The sequence below is a fragment of the Caloenas nicobarica genome, chromosome 20 (genome assembly GCF_036013445.1).
Source record: "Caloenas nicobarica isolate bCalNic1 chromosome 20, bCalNic1.hap1, whole genome shotgun sequence".
Taxonomy (NCBI): domain Eukaryota; kingdom Metazoa; phylum Chordata; class Aves; order Columbiformes; family Columbidae; genus Caloenas; species Caloenas nicobarica.
Window position 1 is genome coordinate 2,954,098 of NC_088264.1, and position 20,896 is coordinate 2,974,993.

At 42.9% G+C, this 20,896-nt stretch overlaps 1 protein-coding gene across 2 annotated transcripts in view; it reads right to left on the minus strand.

Moving 5' to 3' along the window:
• C20H1orf21 (chromosome 20 C1orf21 homolog) overlaps window positions 1-20,896 on the minus strand; it is a 109,769-nt gene that overhangs the window by 27,969 nt on the left and 60,904 nt on the right. For both annotated transcript variants that reach the window (XM_065649105.1, XM_065649106.1), the window contains exon 3: window positions 13,213-13,307. In XM_065649105.1, coding sequence (XP_065505177.1) covers window positions 13,213-13,307 — 95 coding nt within the window. The remainder of the gene's footprint in view (window positions 1-13,212; window positions 13,308-20,896) is intronic.

Sequence of the window (20,896 nt, forward strand, 5' to 3'; positions counted from 1 at the left end):
CAACCCACTAAGAACAAGCCGTACTTTGGAAAGACAAGCCACCGACCGGCTCCTTGCATCTGCCGTCGCCGCATCCCCAGCGCTGCCGAATCCTGTGTCGCTGCGGAATGTTTTCCCGGGGAAGGAAATGGGTGTAAACGTCGCTCTGGAGACAGCGTTCCCGTGCGGATGTTAACCTTTGGAAAAGCTGGGCAGGACGCTGTGACTTCAAGAGCCGGGAGAAATCCCACAAACTCACAAGCTGCTAAATTTGTGCATCCAGTCAAGCCCTTATAAAAAAATAAAGCACATTTTGACCTTGACTCGCTTTTAAAGACTCCTAAGCAACCTGAAGGTCGTTATTTCAGAGCCTCGCCAGTCACCCGAAAGGGATGAGGATTTCCTACGCTTATTTAGGTGACGACTCCCTCCGTGCTCTCCATGTCTAAAAAGAGAGGGTGATCTGGGAAACCCGCAGCGTTTTGCTGGCAGAAGAACAACATTCCGCATCCCTGGAGACATCCCAGGCCAGGCTGGATGGGGCTCCGAGCAACCTGATCCGGGTGAAGATGTCTCTGCTCACAGCAGGGGGGTTGCTGCTCCCCTGGAACTACCTGGCTTTTGGAATAAAAGTGCTGGTTTGCATGAAATTTTGGGGAAGGATTGGTGATATTTGAGAACATTATTGCCATGTTTGCACGCAGAGCAGCCGCTCGATTCCCAGCTATTGCCTTTAGGTGCTGCTGTAATACAAACTACATTTAAATATATATATACACACACACAAAATATAATATTATTACCTTATTAAAAACCATTGGGTTTGTGTTCCCATGCATAGACTACCCAGCGACTTATTTATTTTAAGCCACCTGTCTTTGATGCTATCCCATGGAAAGATGACATATTAGATAAAGCAGCACACAAGCATGTGTTTGCGCAGATCAAGTGTGGGAGATGAAAGCTGCGTTTGAACTCTAATACTGCTTCTTGCGGGAGCAAGGAATTTAAAGCCAAAAAAAAAAAAAGGTTTTCTTCCCGGTGAGAACAAACACGAAACTGTTTGGTGAGCTGCATAGTAGCTTAGTTCAGTATTGTTTTGCTATCTGTGTGAACTGGTACTTCGCATTAAAAATATTCATGTATACAGGAGATTTATTTTATAACGTACCTACATGTATTCCCAAACTGCGTCATCCTCTGTGTCATCCACAAGAGCCTGAATTATCTGCCCAGCATCTTCATAATATCGAAGTGTTTGTTTTTACAAGCATACATTTATTTTCATAGAGTTTTTTTCCTCTCTTTTTTTTTTAACTTAAAAAACCAACCCTGAACCCAAGAAAGTCATACTCCTATATTGCTTCCCCTTCTCCCAGTCTGATTTTCTTCTCCTCTTTCCACCAGCTGAAACGCAGAAATCCTTTCCAACACATGCAGTTGAGTCTCTCAGCTGCCTGCAGAACAGCTGGTCTCAGCTACCCGCAAAGGCAAAGGGGAACAACCAAACAAAACCAGTGAAATTATAGTGAAAAAAGCCCCCAAAACATCAAGCTGAGCCCCTTCCAGCCCAGGTTTAAGCACACGTAGTACAGATGGAGAGATCCCTCCCCTTCCCCTTCACAGGTCTATCACTTCTAGCTGCTTCTTTTTGGGGAGGGGTTGTGTAGGGCGCCAGCAACATCTCAAGAACACCAGGAACGTTGCTGGTTTCCCCTGTCCACATGCGTAGGTGACACGACGCCGCTGTCACCCACCGGCAGGAATAAATCCCTCACTTGCAGTTCATTCACCTCCTCCCTGTGGATCATCTCATGGCTTCAATCACCTTGGAGACCTCTGTGGTGGAGATGCCCGTGGTGGCCACCCCAGCACCACCAAACCTCCTTGGCCAGGTGGACCAAGGCGGGCTGAGGATCTTTGCTACCTTCCCAACAGTCCCAAAACGCACGGCAGCGGGGAGCAAAGGGATGAGCACCTTCTGAGCTCCCACCAGGTCTTGGGGAGACCTGGGTTTGTCACGCCTGTCCCCTTGAGCATGCAGTAATTAAGGCTAAAGAGTGAAAGGAGCCACTTAACACAGCTAATGAACTTCCCAGAAGCCATCTCCAGTTCCCTTTCACCTTTTCCGGAGAAGACATCATTAAATCAGGGTGTCTTCTGCCCGCATGTGGCCCAAATGCCACTTCACCACCACACTGTCCCAGCAAGCCTAAGCTGACAAAACGCCTGAGTAGCCCAGCCCCTGCAGAGACGCCTCGTTTCCCTAAAAGACATAAAAAAATAGAAATCCACTTTAAAACGTCCACTACAATTTCAAACAATTTAGCACAAACCACCTTCATTTTCTCCACGGTGGATTTTAAATATTTACCAATTTCGTTCACATATTGTGATGAAGCACAATCAAAATAACCAAGCGAGCAGACACAAAACAACTGCTGCGGCGGTGAAAAACGTTCCTGCCCAGTAACGATGTGAGCGTACGATTGCCTAACAGGTAGAAAGCCCAACAAAAGCAGCGACTATTGAAATAGGAAAATAAGATTTCATGCTCATTCAGTACCATAGATATTGTCTTTTTGAAAATTAGTTAAATAATTAGTGCTCCCCTGCGACACAGCTTTTATTCCTGCAAGTACTCCTCACTCTTGGATCTTCTACTGTATATTGCTTCTAGAAGTATATTTTTTATGTTTCTTACTAAACAACCAAGAAGAAGGGGAAAAAAAGCACACCAAAAATGATTTAGGTGGAGAAGAAAGTCTCGTGTGTATGGGATTGTGGAAAAAATTGCATAATTTATATAAAAAAGGGGGACAAAATGCAAGCTTTTCAAAACAAAAATGCTGCAAAACGGACTGGGAGCTCCTGGTTTTATAATCTCGTAACACAGGAGCAACTGGGCTTTTAACAGAAAAACCACAAATTCGAAACTGAAGAAAACGCTCATTTTAAAAAATTTTAAAAAGTCCGAAAACTCTGTTTTTCGGATCACGACAAATCTAGATTATGCGCAATGCTGCTCTCGCTGTTCACGGCAAAAGCGCAGACCTGCCCGTTGAAATGCTCAGCACCAGTATGGCCAGTAAGACCACCCGGAGATACAGAGCGATGCCCTGAGACCTGGGACCTGACCCATCTCCTCCAGGCCACCACCGGGAAGGAGGTGGGGGGTCCCCACAGGGTCCCCCGTCTTGTACGGGAAGGATGCCTCTCCTCAACTAGGCCAAGCTGAGAAGTTCAGGGCTGCGGGGAGCCCTCTGAAGCTCTTCTTGCCTCTCCTTGTGGTGTTTCTGCCCCTTTTCCCCTTCTCTGCTCACCTTGCACTTCTTGGCCCTCTTTCTTTATCCTTTTTGACCCCTCCAGCCTCTTCCTAGGATGGCCATTTAACGCCGGCTTGCTCACACAGATTCCAGGACAAGAGGATATTGCCTCAAGGTGCACCAGGGAAGGTTCAGATTGGATATTAGGAAAAAAACTCTCCACGGAAAGGGTTATAAACCACTGGAACAGGCTGCCCAGGGCAGTGGTGGGGCCACCATCCCTGTCGGTGTTTAAAAGGCTCACAGATGAGGTTCTCAGGGACACGGGTTAGTGCCAGAGTTAGGTTATGGTTGGACTCGACGATCTTGAGGGTCTCTTCCAACCAAAATGATTCTGTGATTCCCCTTTGGGCCTTTGGGCTGTACTCACCCTAGCAGCTCTGCTGGCCACAGAAGATGTCACCTTTCTTGCTCGTCACTCAAGAAGATGCATTAAATTCCACCCAAGAGAGACATCCAGCATGGATGTTGAGGTCTACTTAGCACTAGAGAGCTTGTCAAGTGTCATCTGTTTCGCTGCATTTGAGATCAAACCAGCTGTCACCAGCCTCAGAAGCGATCTCTTCCCTAAAAACATGAACAAATCCCATCCTTTCATAACGGTCAGTCCTCGTCTTTAGATGTGATCTCTGAATCTACACAAAGCCATCGAAATTCAGCGTGAGCAAGCTGAGCTCCTGGCTACTAGAAACCACTTTAAAGACGCATTTCCCTATAAACAGGCCAGGGGATCAAAGCATTGACGTTGGTCAAAGAAACATAGGATAAAGAAAAAAGGAGGAAAAAAGAGAGAGAAGGAAGCGTCTGTCACAGGACCCCAGCATTAAATCCTCAGAACTGGGTGCTAGAGATGTATTATGTACAGCAGACAACAGTTTGTGTGACTGACTTCAAGCTCACCTCTTCAACCTGGTCTTTAAGGACATTAGTTAGGGAAGTTCACAAAAGAAAACACTTTTTCCACTGAAAAAAACAGCCAGAGTATAAACAAGTTACAGCAAAACCACAGTGACTGTAAGAGGGATTTGCCTGAAACCAACACCGAATGTCTCACCCTACCTTACCTTCAATACACCAAAGTTAATACATTCAGTATTGGGTTTGAGTCTAAAATGGCACATCCCAAAAATTTCCCAGGTGCAATATTGTATTCAAACTAAAACCGAGAGATCATTAAGGCTGCATGGTTAAATATCTAATGAAATCTGTACGGATAAATTTGATGATTTTAGGCATTTCTGTATGTTTGTTTCTGCCCTTATCTTGTCTTATCCTCTGTTCCAAAACAGTAGAATTAATAATTAACACTTACCAGGCAATTGCTGAAAAGCAAGTACCAAAACAGAGGATACACAGTGCTTCTATTGCCGACAGCTTTTGAAATCTTATTTCATTCATTCTTCATTAAGCTTCATTCTTGAAGCTTCAGCTCCTCAAGTTTTGAGATGCTCAAGCTCTTAAAAAAATAATAATAAAAATAATAAAAAATAATCTCAGGTCTGCAAAAAAAAAAGGGGGGCGGAAAATGGTTCCCAGTCCTCACAATCATGGAAGAAACACTTAAATCAGAAACTTCCAGAGCCGTATGTGTAATGTTTTTTAAGTAACTAATTTTACATATGATCTATGTATTTTGGCCGGCTGACTCATTTTCAAACGGCTGATGTTGGCAGCGCTGCAACACCGGCTGGTTTACCGCAAAATGCGCAATAAACTATTCTGGGGAATAGGATATGTTTCTATACGTCCTCCTGGAGAGAAGCGGGAGGAAATGCGTGTCCAGGCCACAGACCCACTGGCCGTGGCTGTGACAACCTCAAGCACAAGGACGATGACGACGCAAGGGTTTGCGAAATGCCCACGGGCTCGCGGTTGCTGGTGGCCCAGTATCCTCAGGGCTCCGGACACTCACCCAAAGCTCTTCTCTTGGGTCTTGGATCTTCACGACTATTTTTACCCCCTAGCAAACGCTAGCAAGGCTGCAATTACATGTTGCTTCTGGACGCTGTTCTTTTAATGCGCTTAGAAAGAAATATCATTATGCGTTTTTTTTATACTTTCTAATTTAAAATCACATCTATCAGGAGCCTGATAAATTATACCATTCTACCTCTCGGTAGAGCACTACACAGATTTACTTAACGGAGGGTGAAGGCTGAAACAAGGTCTAGTCTGAAGAAATACATCTGAAGCAGAATTAATTTTTATATTATCTTCTGACTTGCTAAAAATATTTATTAATAGTATCCACTTATTTTCTGGATTTTTGAAAAATTAAATACTGAAGGCGAAATTAATATTTCTTCCACCAAACCCATTTTTAATGGAATTCAGAAGAAAAAGAATATTAATACTCAGGGCAATCATTCACTTTGATCTCTATATAATATGCAGTGACCCATAAGTGGAATGAGCTAAAACTGTCATAAATTCATTATGAGAAACCATTCTTTGAAGAAATTCACGGCAAAGTTGAAATGAAATGGGCAATATGGAAATAAGCTAATTGCACGGTATTTAAAGTAACTGGCTCTAGTAACAATGTCCTTTCCGTGCACTTCTATTTCAGCTTCAAACGCATTTCTTCCAAAAAACATCGGAAAGGCTGGTTTATGAAAACGGAAGTGTTGTAATTACTTAGTACTGATAGCTATAGGGCAGCATTCGTTTAGGATCTCGGAGTTTGAAAAAAAGTAACCCAAAATACGATTTTATAATTTTAATTTCCCTGGAAAAGGGAACCTGGTGTACGTATAGCGTAAGATAAGCTGATACAGACCTCGCCAATGAAGACTGGAGGAAGACACATCCAATAAACAAATAAATATTCCCAGGGGAATTTCTTCAGTGTCATCTTAGAAAGGAAAAAGCAAAACTTCCCCTTCACTAAGTGGGACACGTTGCTTGCTCTGCCCGGTCTGTCCCTGCCACCGGCAGCAGAAAGGAGCCTGATATTACGCTCCTCACTCCTTCAATGCGTTACTTTTACATTTTAATCCCTGCCTTTCATTTACTTTTTTGTTCCATAGCTGTGTTTTGTAGCTGCGCCTTTTATTCTGTGGTTTGTCTCTGAAGCGGAGAGCGGAGCAGCCGTGATGGGGAGCACCTCTCTGCGATGGGGAGTGCCTCTCTGCGATGGGGAGCGCCTCTCCGCAATGGGGAGCGCCTCTCCGCAATGGGGAGCGCCTCTCTGCGATGGGGAGCGCCTCTCCGCAATGGGGAGCGCCTCTCTGCGATGGGGAGCGCCTCTCTGCGATGGGGAGCGCCTCTCTGCGAGGAGCCTGCGGGACCTGTTCTTCCCCAGACCTCCCTCGGGCCCCAGCATTTGGCTGATGTGGCATTTAGGCAAAGCAGATGCTTCTCCTGGTGGGAAATCGTGTGGGGGAGTAGCCTGGCTCTGCAGCCCTCTCTGCTCTTTTCCAGCTCCCACGATGACGGGAGATGCAATGGGTGGGCGATGGAGTATTATCAAGTCTCCGGGCACACCTGGAGATGCTCACTTTGTCCTTTTATCGTTCTTATGCCCCAGAAACCAAAGATAAAGGGTGTCTCGATTTCTTCTTTTCCTCCCAGAATGACCCCAGCGTGTTTTTGTGCTTTTCTCCCTGCCTGGATTCCAACACAACAGACAACAACACAACAGCCAACACCATCTAGACACAAGGAAGGAATTGTTGGCCCTGAGGGTGGTGAGAGCCTGGCCCAGGTTGGCCAGAGAGGTGGTGGCTGAACCATCCCTGGAGACATCCCAGGCCAGGCTGGACGGGGCTCTGAGCAACCGGAGCTGGTGCAGATGTCCCTGCTCAGGGCAGGGGGGGCACTGGGGGAGCTGGGAAGGTCCTTCCAACCCAAACTGTTCTGTGATTCTGTGATCTTCAGCATTTCTTTGAGCTTGAGGCTTTATATCTGAAAACAGGAGAAGGGAAAATAGGGCGGCAAGAGGCGGAAAAGTTAATAGCTTCTCCTTTACATAGAAAGATACGTAGATATCCATCCCTGACGGTGGATAATGAACCAACCTGATGCCATCGTCCCAATGCTCGTACCTAGAGCTGACACCACGCCAGCGGTGGGACAGGGTCTCCTGGATGGTGCTGAACACAGCCGAATCACAGAATCACAGGATGTCAGGGATTGGAAGGGACCTCGAAAGCTCATCCAGTGCAATCCCCCCGCCGGAGCAGGAACACCCAGATGAGGTTACACAGAAGGTGTCCAGGCGGGTTGGAATGTCTGCGGAGAAGGAGACTCCACAGCCTCCCTGGGCAGCCTGGGCCAGGCTCTGGCACCCTCACCAGGAAGAAGTTTCTTCTCAAATTTTCTTCCCAAACAGCACCAAAAGCAAACGAGGCGTCAACACAGGATTTAACACACCAAAACGCTTTGGGGTAGACAAAACCCAAGTAAACCTCTTCCTTTTAAGGGCTTGAGGGCTTTGGGTCTTGGGCATTTCTGGGTTCTTTCCCCTCATAAGCTGAGCACAAGCAAGTCCTGTCCCAAAATAGTGTGTTTCAAAACATGTTATCATTGCAAAATTGTTTAAAATGAATAATTAGGAAACTACAGCTGGAACTCTTAGTACTGTAATATACATTAATATGATCCTAATTTTAATTTGCACAAAGCTCTTCACCAACGTACTGCAACAGTGCTGTGAGAAATATATAGAGTTTTGCGTTTAAAACACAGCAATTCAAAGCTTATCTAGCAATAGTATGCAGCAGTGGCTTTAAACACTCTAAAATATCAAATTAACTGTATTACCGTGCTTAAATTTGCACTTGTGGTATTTTGCATAAGTAGAAAGGAAAACACCACAAATACCCCCAACAAATTTAGGCCCAGAGATTGGTGGCTAGCTCAGTTCTTTTAACTTATTTTTTTTAAGTACTTAGATTGGGCAGCCTGGCAATAGAATGATAAAAAGATATTTTCCTAAATTGATCTGGAATTCAGACATATGCCAATATTCGCATTACACATCACAAAATGTTTATGATTGATGTACCTATAATACATATTTTGCTTACCTATTTAAAGTTTTATATTATAGACAGTAGCTTCACTTCCACATATTATGTTTTATATAGTTATTACAGTTGTTTCATTCATCATTTTCTGCTAGGTTTTTAATTTTGTACACTTCATCTATCAGATACTACTGTCTATTTTTGACATATCACTGAAGAAAATGAGAACTGGTGTGGAACATAGAGCTACAGATACCGAGGGTTTGCAATACTAAGTACTACGGAGCTGAATGATGAACGGAGAAGAGCGGCTGGGCTGAGAAGCTCGAGACGTAGTTAGGAAATAACAGCACACACAAGGCTGACAGAAATTACATTTGCAGGTAAGTGGAGTGGAAATTTATACTTATTGGGAAAAAAAAAAGGGCAAAACATTGTTCGTGTTATTAAAGGCGGAGTGAGAGATAGGAAGAGCAATGGAGAAAGGCAATTTTCTTCTAGCTCCAGCAGGAATTCATCTCAAGCTCTAACATGCAATTTCGCTACGGAGCTTCAGGACGAAACAGAGGATTATGCCCAGTTGTTTTGAGGGTTTGGGTAACAAAGCATAAAAATCCCAATAAGTAGCCTGTTGTGCCAATGCGGAGTGCAAACTGATTTCTATTAGGAAAAGTTACAAAGACATCCAAAACCTGAACCGCAATAAATATTGATTTAACCAGCTAACACCAAAAAAAAAAGTAGTTTTAGGTATTTGATATTTTCAGAGGTCTCTGTACTATTCTAGAGGAGAACTGATACAATTCATCGAGTTTCCCAAAGCAACGCTAAGCTGCACAAATACGCAACACCTTCTTATTTTACCTTTTCTGGCAATAAGATTTTACAGTGGAAAGCCAGTAGTGCTGTGAGAATATGGAAATGAGGACAATTAAATCCATCCTGTTATGAATGTTAACTAGGCTGTTATGATTGTACCTCTAACGTGATGCCATAGAGCTAAACAGCGAGTCCTTTCCAAACAAAAAATTAACAGGTCTTTAGAAATGGTGAAATGTTTTATTTATTCTGGTCATACCTGCTCATAACAGGTATGCTTTAGAATCAATTCAGACTTTGAAAATACTGGGGTTTTTTAGCATTTTAGCTTTCCAAAGTAACAAAATCAGCTACGTGACGTATGTGATTAGCCATCATTAGCTTTTGCTAATATTTATGGCCAAAAAACCCCATCCTGATCTGCTGAGTGGTAACCTCAGAGTTGGTAAAACACTCTTTGTCTTGGCGAAGGCTTATCATAAAAAAAACCCTTAAACAACCCAGATTTCCCCCAAAAAGACGGGGAAACACAGGAGAGCTCCCCACTGCCCCAGTGGGGTTTTGCAGAGTGGATCCATGGGGACCTGAGGGTTAATTTTAACATGTGGGGGTTCATCGCCTCCCTTGGCACGTTGTCACCAGGCTGTGTGTGGGGTTATATATGTATAACCCAACACTTGTGATTTAAAAATGTAAATACTTTTGAAAACCAACGTAAATGAGGTTTTTTTTCTTCCTTATCTACTAGTTCTTTGCAGATCTGACTCCAAACATCCCTGGTTTAGCTGGGCAGCGCCAGCCTGCGGTGTGAACCCGTGTCTCCGGCACCTAATCCTGCGACATCCCGTTCCCAGCAGCAGCTACGAGGACGTGTGACTGTCAGCTCAGGATTGTCCCCGCCAAAGACAGCACATCTGGCTTCATTTGGAGGGTGGGGACGCCCCGGCAGGACACCTGGGAGGGTTCCAGGAGCCAGATGGAGGTACCAGGAAAGACACCAAGCGAGTGGAGAACTGGAGAAACAACCTGGGTAAAGAAGTGAATGGGGCTGATGGACACAAAGGAACCGCAGGGAAAGCAATAAGTGACTTTGACAGAGTCTGAAACAATCCTGGCTTTTTAATCTTTTCTTTGTTTTTATTTTTTTTCCTTTTCCCTGCCAAGAGCCTACATTTTAATTCAAGGAGGCCTTTGATTCTGCCAGAAAATGTCTTCGCGTGGAGCATCTTCTGTTCCACCTGGCACACGGCCCTAGCACAGCCATTCCCGTTGTCAAGCCATCTCAGGAGTATTTCTGCTTTACAGGCTCAGCCTTGCTCAAGTTTTGAGCCCTGCTTAAGCCTCACGTTGAAGCCGAGAAGATGGGGATTCACTGACAGAACCTCATTTCCCCCAGGGCTACCTGTGCTTCTACCAGCCCTTCTCCAGTTCTCTCCTTGAACAGAATAAACCCCTGACTGTAGGACTCTGGCACAAAATGACAATTTGCCTGGTGTCTGCCATGTCCTCCCATCCTCTTTATCTACTTGCATAAGCTTTTTTAATTTTTTTTTCCCCGACTCAGAAATACCGCAACACCAAAGGCAGGGATGGCACCACATCAAAGAGCTTCAGTTATAATGGAAGTGGTTTTATTTTCACTTTGAGCAGAGATTTTTTTTTTCCTAAGCAAGGCTTCAAAATACCTTAAAAAAAGTAACAGTGATGATAATGGGACTGAAAAATTTGATGGCATCTGAATAACATAATTCAAGCACAAATATCAGAGGATAAGATAACCCACACTGGAGCAGTTCCCAGGGAAAATTCAAGTTACACATCTCATCTGGGCTGCGTTTTGAAGGAGCTGTGAATCAGCAGCCCTGGGACAATTAAAAAACAAGAGAGAAAAAAAAGGCAGGCCGATTCTCCCATCGCCTTTTCTTCTTCCTAAAATTTCTTGTTGCCTGGAAATGGCTGATGAACAGACGGGATTATGTAAGCACTTGCCAACTTCTCACACGTTAAGTAAATGAAAGCCTGAGTGATGGGTGGCTTAACCCGTCCTCTGAGCAGTGAACTAAAACATGTTTACTGAGGTGAATTCAAACAGTGAAACCCCTCTGAAAAAAAAAATCCAGGAGTGACAAGGACTTGACAATTCCCAGGATTAAAAAGCTGCATACATTACAGACAATGTGATCTCCTTATAGTAATAAGAGGAAAAGGAAAATAAAGCCTTTTTGGTGTGCAAGACAGTTCTTATTTTAAAGTATATACATCCTCTCTGATTGAAGACTTCCTTGTGCTATTGTCTTTTTTTTTCCCTCCCGATAGATATGTCAGAAGAGAGAGCTATACCAGCCCTTCAACTCCATATCAAGTTATATTTTCCAACAAACCCACTGCTCCCATCAAACATGGCCCATCAATAATAAAACAATAAGCACCGTGCTGTAGAAATGTCTTTTCCTAAATTTAATCAGGCTGACACTTAGGTGCTACCAGAAGGCAAGCACTAAAAAAAATGTGCAAAATAACTGTATCTAATTTCAAATACAACTTCAGCAACTGTGTCACCTCAGCAGACCTAAGCTTGCCCAGACTCTTCCTCGTTGTCATTCAAGTGGCACGTTACATTTTGCAAATATTCCAATTTAAGTAGAGCTGAAGGCTAGTTTAAAGTTTAACCTGCTAGGGTTTTTCCATTTTTTTAAAATAAAAAAAAAAACCCTGAGGATTGTGCTCATTTTTCCTTTTTCTCCGTTTACCAACGAAGCACTGGGGTCTCTAAAATGAGAAAAGAATTCTTGCAGTCACATTTCTTCCTGTTCAAAACAAACGTGCTTACATTGGCCATAAAGCTGAATGCACTGTGGATGCTGCTAGAAAAAGTGATATTCTCAGCACTAAAAAAAATCATCCCCAAATCCTGCTTCCAGCTGAAGTTGTGCCGTCTCCTGGAGCATCAGCAATGCGAAAGCGCAGGTGACAAAATACCTGATCTGGAGACCAAAGCAGAAATCATGTCGCTCAACCACCACTTGAGCAACGAGGTAAGGACAGTACACAGCAAAATAAGCTCTTCTGTTTACCACAGGAATGCATGTGTGGTTGTGTAACGCAAGTTTGTGGGTCTAGAAGAGGGAGTATAAAGTATTGAGGTTGCTTGGAGCTCATTTACATCTTCAGGAAGAGAGAAAAAAAACCCAAAAAGGGGATTTTTGTACAGCTGCCGAATGATGGCAAAAGGCAAATCCTCAGCTGGTGATAACGGTTGTGGCTCCAGGGAAATCTGCTGCTGGATGTTCCCCCTTCAGTCTTACAGATGGAGGGAAAAAAACTAATCCTACCTGAAGAAAAATGGCTACACTGAATGGGTGGGGCCAGATGTGAAATTTTGCACCCAACTATTATAATTGTGAGGTGTCTTCAAAAAGTTAAACTGGGCAAAGCCCCAGTCAGCCGATTATAACCTTGACTTTCTTTCAGCTTTATAAGAGAAGAAACGACTTCTCTGAAATGCCAGAAGTGACTCAACTGTGATTTTTTAAGCCACTTCGAGAGCATCCTGGTTATTTCAAGGAGTACTAAGAGTTTACCTGAGATTTTCTTCCTTTAAGTGGAACTACGAGCTGGCAAGGTGCTCAAGTCAGGGTAAAAGAAACACACTCAAAATGATTCTTGCGACTGCTGTGTTATGAATAGATTGAATATACTGCTTTTTCTATTCCAAACTGCCTTCCCTGTGAATTTTAAAATATGTAAAACCAGAAAGCACAGAGCAAATAACATCTACATAAGTAGGTCATTTTCTTAATGGCACTGCTGGTTTACTACCAACTCATTTGCAATATAGACACAGACATTTCCAAGCGCGTATATTCACATCTGCAAAGGAGGTGAGCGAGTGTAATCGTGGAAGCACTGGCCCCAAGATCAAGTAGAGCCTAATTCAGAAAGACAAGCAGGAAAAAGTCATATTTTGCAACTTTGAGCTTAGCAGGGAGTTATGACATTGTCAAGAAAATCCTCTCGCCACGTGTAAGCTGCAGTATGAATGTGCTACACGTTGCATATGTCATTAGAAAAGCAGAGCCACGTTATTTCATTAGATAAGCGATAAGTTCAATCCTTACCAAGTTTTCTTGGTTCCTGGCTGCTATTTTCTGATCATCTTCTCCCCCATTTTTCATGTATTTGACCTCTTCCACTGGTTTGATCCTATACTCATCTGAGCACCAAGAAAAAAAAAAAAAAAGAAAAAAAAATTTTGAACCAGTGTAGTTCAGCAGGTGGGAGAAAACCAAACCAAACCAAACCAACAAACTAAAACCAAACCAGCTGACTAGAAAAGACCCTAATTAAGCAAAGCAACTAAAAATTACATGTATATAGTTTCAAAGGCTTAAATGCGACGGATATCAAAGAAGTTTTTCCTGAATGAAGCTTCAGTAAGAATTTCCAGCTCTGGCTTCCAGAAATTGTTCAGTAGTGATCTGGTCTAGTACAGCCACGGCACCACGAACAGGGGATGTTTGGTACGTACTTGCCCTCAAATTCCTACTTTTCTGTATCATATGTTTAATACAAACATGTTCTTTGATCCTGCGTTCTCCCTGGGTTTTTATTATCGGTGGGCAAACCCGTGAGGTACAGTAGTTACTATAGAGAGGAGTCTGCTTGTAGGTGTTCCTTCCATTGAAAAACCTCCTTCGAAAAGCAATGCTGATGAAGGCTATTTGAAATGTCAGTTAAAAGCTGGACAACAAACAAACAAAAAAACCCCAACAAAAGCACCCCCCCCCCAAACCCCACTGCTTTAAAAATTATTATCTTGCTTTTTTCCTGTACTTTTTAAACGCAGCTAAAGCACAAGGTACACAATGTACAGTCATACAGTGATTTCTGGAGAAAAGGCCCCATTCTGAGCATCTTTCTCTCCCCACTCCCCCCACCATGACCATTTTTCTTCCACATGAATGCTACCCAGATAGAAATCCAGCGGGAAAATGAGTAATAAGTAAGATTCCTCGTTTGCCCTCAGCATCTCTCAGCTAGGCATTTCAGCTCTTCAAATAATGAATTTCCAGCTCCTCTCCCAATACTGAAATATCTTACATACTATAAGTAAACAGCTTCACCAAAACTTGAATAAAGGGTTTTTTTTTCGTTGGGAGGACAAGAAGGGATTTGGTGATTCTTCTTTCTGGCCCTAGAACACAGTGCTTGAAGTACCAGCCCTGCCTAAACAAAATTATTTAGAAGGAAGCTCGTTTTCCAGAAACTTTTAACCACAGAGTATGCAAGTCAAACAAGCCTAACTTGGAAAAGCAATCTGCTTTTCTTATTATAGTTTAAACAAAACTGTGAATTTCTCAAATAGCAGCATCTCAGATGCAGAGCCTCAAAGCAGATGGAAGAATTTAAGACAATATTATTAGACTGGTACATGTGAACAACTCCTCTAAATTTTTCTTCTCTTTTTTTTTTTTAAAATAGAATTTAGGTAGTCTGGAGGTGACAATTCATAAACCCAAAAAGGCTGAACACAATAAAGCCTGGGAATTAGAAGTAGTTGATCGACTGCAATATCTAACTTACATTTTTCTCACTCCTTCAGTGATCTCTGTTGTGATTAGCAATAAAACCCACATGCAGAAAAAGCATAAAACTCCGAGGGTTGCTTGTACAAATTTGAATAGGGAAAGAGATGAGAAAAGAAAAATAGCACAAAGGAAGTTTGCACAACCCACAGCTCGTCCACGTTCACCAAAAGTGAGGTGTGTTCAACCCAGCCCTGTAAAAACCAAGTTGGGTATGGAGGCCCTGATGTTCAAGGGCAAAAATAACCTCTGAAACGTGTCTCCTGCTTATTCCAAGAGATTAATTGTGATCGAACACTGAGCGCACGCGCGGGCAGCAGACGGCACGTAAGGGATGCTTGCTTGGAAGGTATCATCTCTGGTAGCAAGTGGACCAGGGCACTGAGGAGCCCATGACTGATAATCAGTATAATCTGATTTACATATGACAGATACGGTTCGATAGGACGGAGGCAAGACAGGAAGGAAGGCTTTTAAGGTTTTTGTTGGAAAATTAATTCTGTATTTCTGCCCTGATTGTCAGAAAGTGCTGCCAGGCGTCACTGCTCAGTTATCTGCGCTGAGGCTTCTCAAATTCATCATCACTATCATGACAACCATCTTGTAATTATTGCACCATTACTACTTAGAAATTTGTGCTGATCTTATTGAGTGACCAGAGTAGAAAAAAATAGACTACTTCAGTTGGAAGGGACCTACAATGACCATCTCGTCCACCTGCCCGACCTCTTCAGGGCTGACCACAAGTTCCAGCGCATTGTTAAGGGCCTTGTCCAGATGCCTCTAAAGCACAGACAGGCTTAGGATGTCGACCGCCTCTCCAGGAAGCCTGTTCCAGTGTTTGGCCCCCCTCTCGGTAAAGAAATGTTTCATAATGTCCAGTCTGAACCTCCCCTGTTAAATTCCATCCCATTAATGACTGCCCAATGCTCCCATCTGCCCAGATCCCTCCACAAGGCCCCCTTGTCCCTCAGGAGAGTCAACAGCACCTCCCAGTGTGGCATCATCAGCAAACTTGTCAATGGTGCGTGCAACTCCTGCATCAGGTCATCGATACATTCAGGTCCAGCAGGACAGGGAACTGCTGCAGAGAGTCCAGCGCAGCCACGGAGATGCTGAAGGGAGTGGAGCATCTCCCGTGTGAGGAAAGGCTGAGGAGCTGGGGCTCTTGAGCTGGAGGAGACTGAGGGGTGACCTCATTCATGGGGATCAGTATGGAAAGGGGGAGTGTCAGGAGGATGGAGCCAGGCTCTTCTGGGTGACAACCAGTGATAGGACAAGGGGCAATGGGTACAAACTGGAACACAGGAGGTTCCACTTAAATATGAGAAGAAACTTCTTCATGGTGAACGTGCCAGAGCCTGGCCCAGGCTGCCCAGGGAGGTTGTGGAGTCTCCTTCTCCACAGACATTCCAACCTGCCTGGACACCTTCCTGTGTAACCTCATCTGGGTGTTCCTGCTCCGGCGGGGGGATTGGACTGGATGAGCTTCCGAGGTTCCTTCCAATCCCTGACATCCTGTGATTCTGTGATTGAACAGGTCATTGATAAACACATTGAACAGCGCTGGCCCTAGGACGGAGCCCTGAGGAACGTCACTGGTGACGGGTCCCCAGCCAGATGCAGCCCCAGGCGCTGCAGCCCTGTGAGCTCTGCCCGTCAGCCAGTTCTTCACCCAGCACATCACCAGCCCACCCATCCCACAGCTGGACAACGTGGCCAGAAGGACGCTGTGAGGGACAGCAGCTGCCCCAGAGGAATGGGCAGCCCAAGGTCTATCAGGATTCTTAAAGACTGAGGCAAAGAAAAAAAAAAAAGCATTGAATGCCCCCACTTTTTCTTCATCCCTGTTAAGTCTGGTGACCATCTTCAGCAAGTATCAGTTTACAACCATGTCAGTAAATGTGCTTTGCCCCAATACTTTACTTGCAAATACAATAAGTATTCAATTATCTGTGCAGCATAGCACAGTTGGTGTTGCTTTTCTCTCTATCCTACCAACTGCAGGAGAAATGCAGACGCCTGGACAATTCATGCCCGAGACATGCAGCAACAAGAAAAGTTTCAAAAAATTAAACAGTAATTTTTCATTTATATTTTTCGGACAAGCTGGATACACCCACTTGCCAACATGCAAGTCTTACTTCAGAGAGTTCCACCTTCAGGAGAATTCTCCTTTTCAGGAGAATATAGATTAAAGAAAAAATCAGGAGGTCAAAGTAGAAGACACCTGCTTCTGTAGATGTTGGCAGAACTAGTCTTTTAGTAGAAAGTGTCTTAATATTAGTGTCATGGCTCTGTTATATGCGTTTGGGCATGAGAAATCTGTACTTGTAGCCCCAAAAGCAATGTAAATTTGACACAATCTAAAGATGACGACCCATCCTACAGGCCAAGAAAGTACCTCCAGTGCCTAAATAAAAGATTATCAGACAGGAGTGTCAAGCAGCTAGAAAGTCCATCAGCTCCCGTGTTTTGAGCAAGCGGTGCATGTACTAATATCACACAAACAGGTGAACACAGCGCTGGCCTGCAGAAAGTGAAAAATCACCCTAATTTCAGTTAACGGGAGCAGATGAGGGGACTGAGCCACGAACGACTGCTTTATCAGATACACAGAGATGAAGGGAACGGATCAGCAATGTTAAGTCTGAAGATAGATTACTCATAAGCTCTCATAATTTCCGATCACAGGCAAAACATTCTCCTCAGAATAGGGAGTGCGCATACAATATATTGGGAACATCAGTTCATATTGAGTAGCTCCTGAAGATAGGTATAAATAGATATGATTCCACTTTCAAAGGGGGGAAAAAAACAGCTAAGTAATTATAGAGAAAGAAAAAGGAGGAGTATCCAGCTGACTACAAGCCCAACAGTTTCCCAGGTATGAGGAGGGGACCAGTTAATATTTAGCACATTCCAGGCCAAGACCATTGACTGCAATGAGGAGTCAACCAGCTGGGCAACTAAAGGGTGTAAAGGAGGAGAAAGGAGTGAGCAGCTTCACTGGGGAAGATGCTACTAGTTGGTGTAACTGAGAAGAAACTAATCTGATGCGTAACACCTTGTTCTTCACACATAAGAAAACATTCAATATTTCAAACATACTAAATATAGCAATTAAATTCAAAGAAGTATCTAGAGGAGACAGGTCTTGCGTTATTTTTTGTTATTATTGGGAGGACACAACTAGAAATAGACTTTTTTGACTAGGTGATAAATGTTATCTTCTGTAGTTAAGATATATATGATGAGCTGTTCAGAAACCACAAATTCTGAGCTATTTGTGAGATTGTTCTTGTCCTAAAGTTATTGTCAGGATGAAAGTGCTGCACACGCAAAAGAATGGATGTTTAAGTAACACACACACCCTGAAGTGTGTCATAGGGTGCATGGTCGTTAATGGCTTGAAATGAATACAAAAATTAGATTAAAAACTGGCTGGAGGAATGGGCTTTTGATGCCTTCCCTAAAGGTTACACCCTCAGGTATTTGCAAAAACTGCTAACCAGGTTTTGCTGGATAAGATAAGCGTGTACCTGGAATTGAAGATGTAAGGGAAGCTAAATTCACTTTTTGATTTCTACTAAAGTAAATACAGTGTGTTGAGTCATTTTGGTCTGAGCTATTAGAAATGAACCCAGAGAAATCCTGAAATGTTAATTATGTCCTGCTTGATCTCAATCAAGTCTGACAGTCAACAAGACCTTTAAAATCATAAAAAGTTCAGGATAAAGGAAATTATACAAAGTTCTATGCATATCTACCTTGCTCTGCCTTGCTAAAGAGTAACACCTTTCTTTTCCCTAATAGAGTTTGATATCAAAACTAAATAAAAGTTAAAGATCTTTATGTTTCTCTCATGTGCAAAACTAAAAATCAAGTACTGAATACAATAAAAATTTTAGGACACTATCACTCACAGTGTGCTATATGATATATAAAGAAAAATACATCTTTATGCTTCTTTCATGCATAAAAGTAAAAAATCAAGTACTGTCCTTTGCTGTGTGGCATATTATATAAAAAGAGAAGATTTCCAGCAACTCAGTTCAGTGAGGAATGGGTTTACAGGACTGCCACAGCAAATACCGAGTTGAAGAAAAGCAGCCCAATTGAATTGAAAGAAAAACAACATAAACGACAGAAAACAAAAGACAGAAATATTGTCGAGCATAATACCCACCACAAAATCCATCACAGGATATACATCAGAAAGCAGTAACACCTATAGCATGAAACTCTTTGGAAGAGCAAGGGAGGAAGCATTTTTAAGTTGAATATGCTGGAAAAAATCTCATTAGGCAAATCTTATGAATGAAGATCTCCATCTGGAAACAGATAATGCTACTCAAACATGTCATCCGGTTGCCATGGCAACATGACAAAGAAAAACAGCACTCATTAATAATGATTTCGGTGATAAATGAGCATATCAACTTATAATATTGAATCAATTACTAGGGGGGGGAAACAAGAAAACTGTGGTTGTTCCTATGAGAAAAACTTCTTCAGCACTTCCAGACATTGCTGTAAGTGCCATTACCACAGCGGGATCAGCAATGATGCTATTTCTGGCTCAGTTAAAAGAAAAACAAATTTTAAAAACCCCCCAAAATCACAAAAAAGCATAACTCCATCAAAGATATCCGGACTCATCGTGACTTTTGGAGAAATCTTTTGTTAAACATCAAGTCTTCAAGAAAAAAAAAAAATTAAAAAGCTGATTTATATTGCATTCCCATTTCAGACATCTAAGGACGAACAGATTTGGCTCTGCTGTCACCGACAGGGACGATGGGTGAGCCTCTCTTCTTTATTTTTAGTGACATATCAAGTATCAGACAGAAACTAAAGTGGTTCTTCAGTCACACCACCGAGAAGAACGTTTCTAACCACACCTGTGCTTCAAATCTGTTCTTCAGTATCTCTTGCCTTTGTATCGAAGGATGTGCCAACATTTATCCTTCATCCATAATACAACACATCTACTCTGCAAAATGTGAACTTTTTGTCTAACAGATTTCTCTGCACCGTACTTCTTTCCGCCAGGTGCAGAAACGACTCCTACTGCTGCAATCACGAGGAATGCCACGGATCAAAGATTCACGTGCTCTCTTCTCTCAAAGACGTGAAAGCTGAAAGCTATATTTAGATAAAGGACTCAATCGCTCTTTCTAAAAATATTTGGTAAAAATCCTAAGAGGTTTTGATGCAACTTAACTGAAACATGTAACAGCATGCGAGGCACTTAGATTCTAAACACAAAACATGCCAAATGTCATCTACAGTGCCACCGCATCCAAGCTCCACAGCTATGCTGGTGGGACACAAGCAGCCGTGGGCTTAACTGTGGCCAGGCCAGACACCAGGAAAAATCATTAACTGCAAGGACAGTCAAGAAGTAGAATTAGATTGCTTGGGTGGCTGCAGTTTCCATCATCAGAGGTTTTTCAAGTCATCAGCCTCGTGTACCGCAGGTTAAAGTCCATCCTATTTTGGAGCACAAAAGGGATGAGGTTTGCTCTTCAGATTATTCCAGCTCTGTGACTCTGTGTGCGGGTATCAGCTGCCTGGATACCAGCAGAGGCTATGTCAAAGATCCAAAAAAAAAAGTTAACAGTTAGAGAAAGAAGTTGCAAAAATCCTGTAAACCAATATTTCTAGAACTAACCACTAGGTAATGGTGGATCTCTAAGTTATCTTCTTAGCTTCAGCTTCAAGCACTGAAAAAAAGCAGCATCTACACGGTTCTTTTGATTCTACATGGTTATTATCTCAATTCTGACTTAATTGCTGAGATTTGCAGCTGTGGGGGTGGACTTCCGATCCACCTGGACATGGGTTGAAAGTTAAGTTTCTTTGGAGATGTCCCAGCAGTGGGTGAGCAGCCTGTCTTGTTCCTCCGTCATCAACTCAGAGCTATCAATTCTAGATTTTAGTGATTATATCATTTTTACTAACAAGAAGTAAATAGAAAAAAATGCCTTAGGAAATAAGCCAATCTATTTCTCTCAAAAGAACTATCTGAAAATGTTCAGTTACATCTCCCACATGAAGTTTCCTTACCTTAATCCAAGCTAAAATACAGCCACTGCTGGAAGCCAAGGCAGTGGACACCACCAGATATTAAACAGAGAACAGGTGCACAAACAACAAACTCGTTCTGCCAACAAAATATAAATCATCTGACAGCAATGCTGTTTAAAAAACT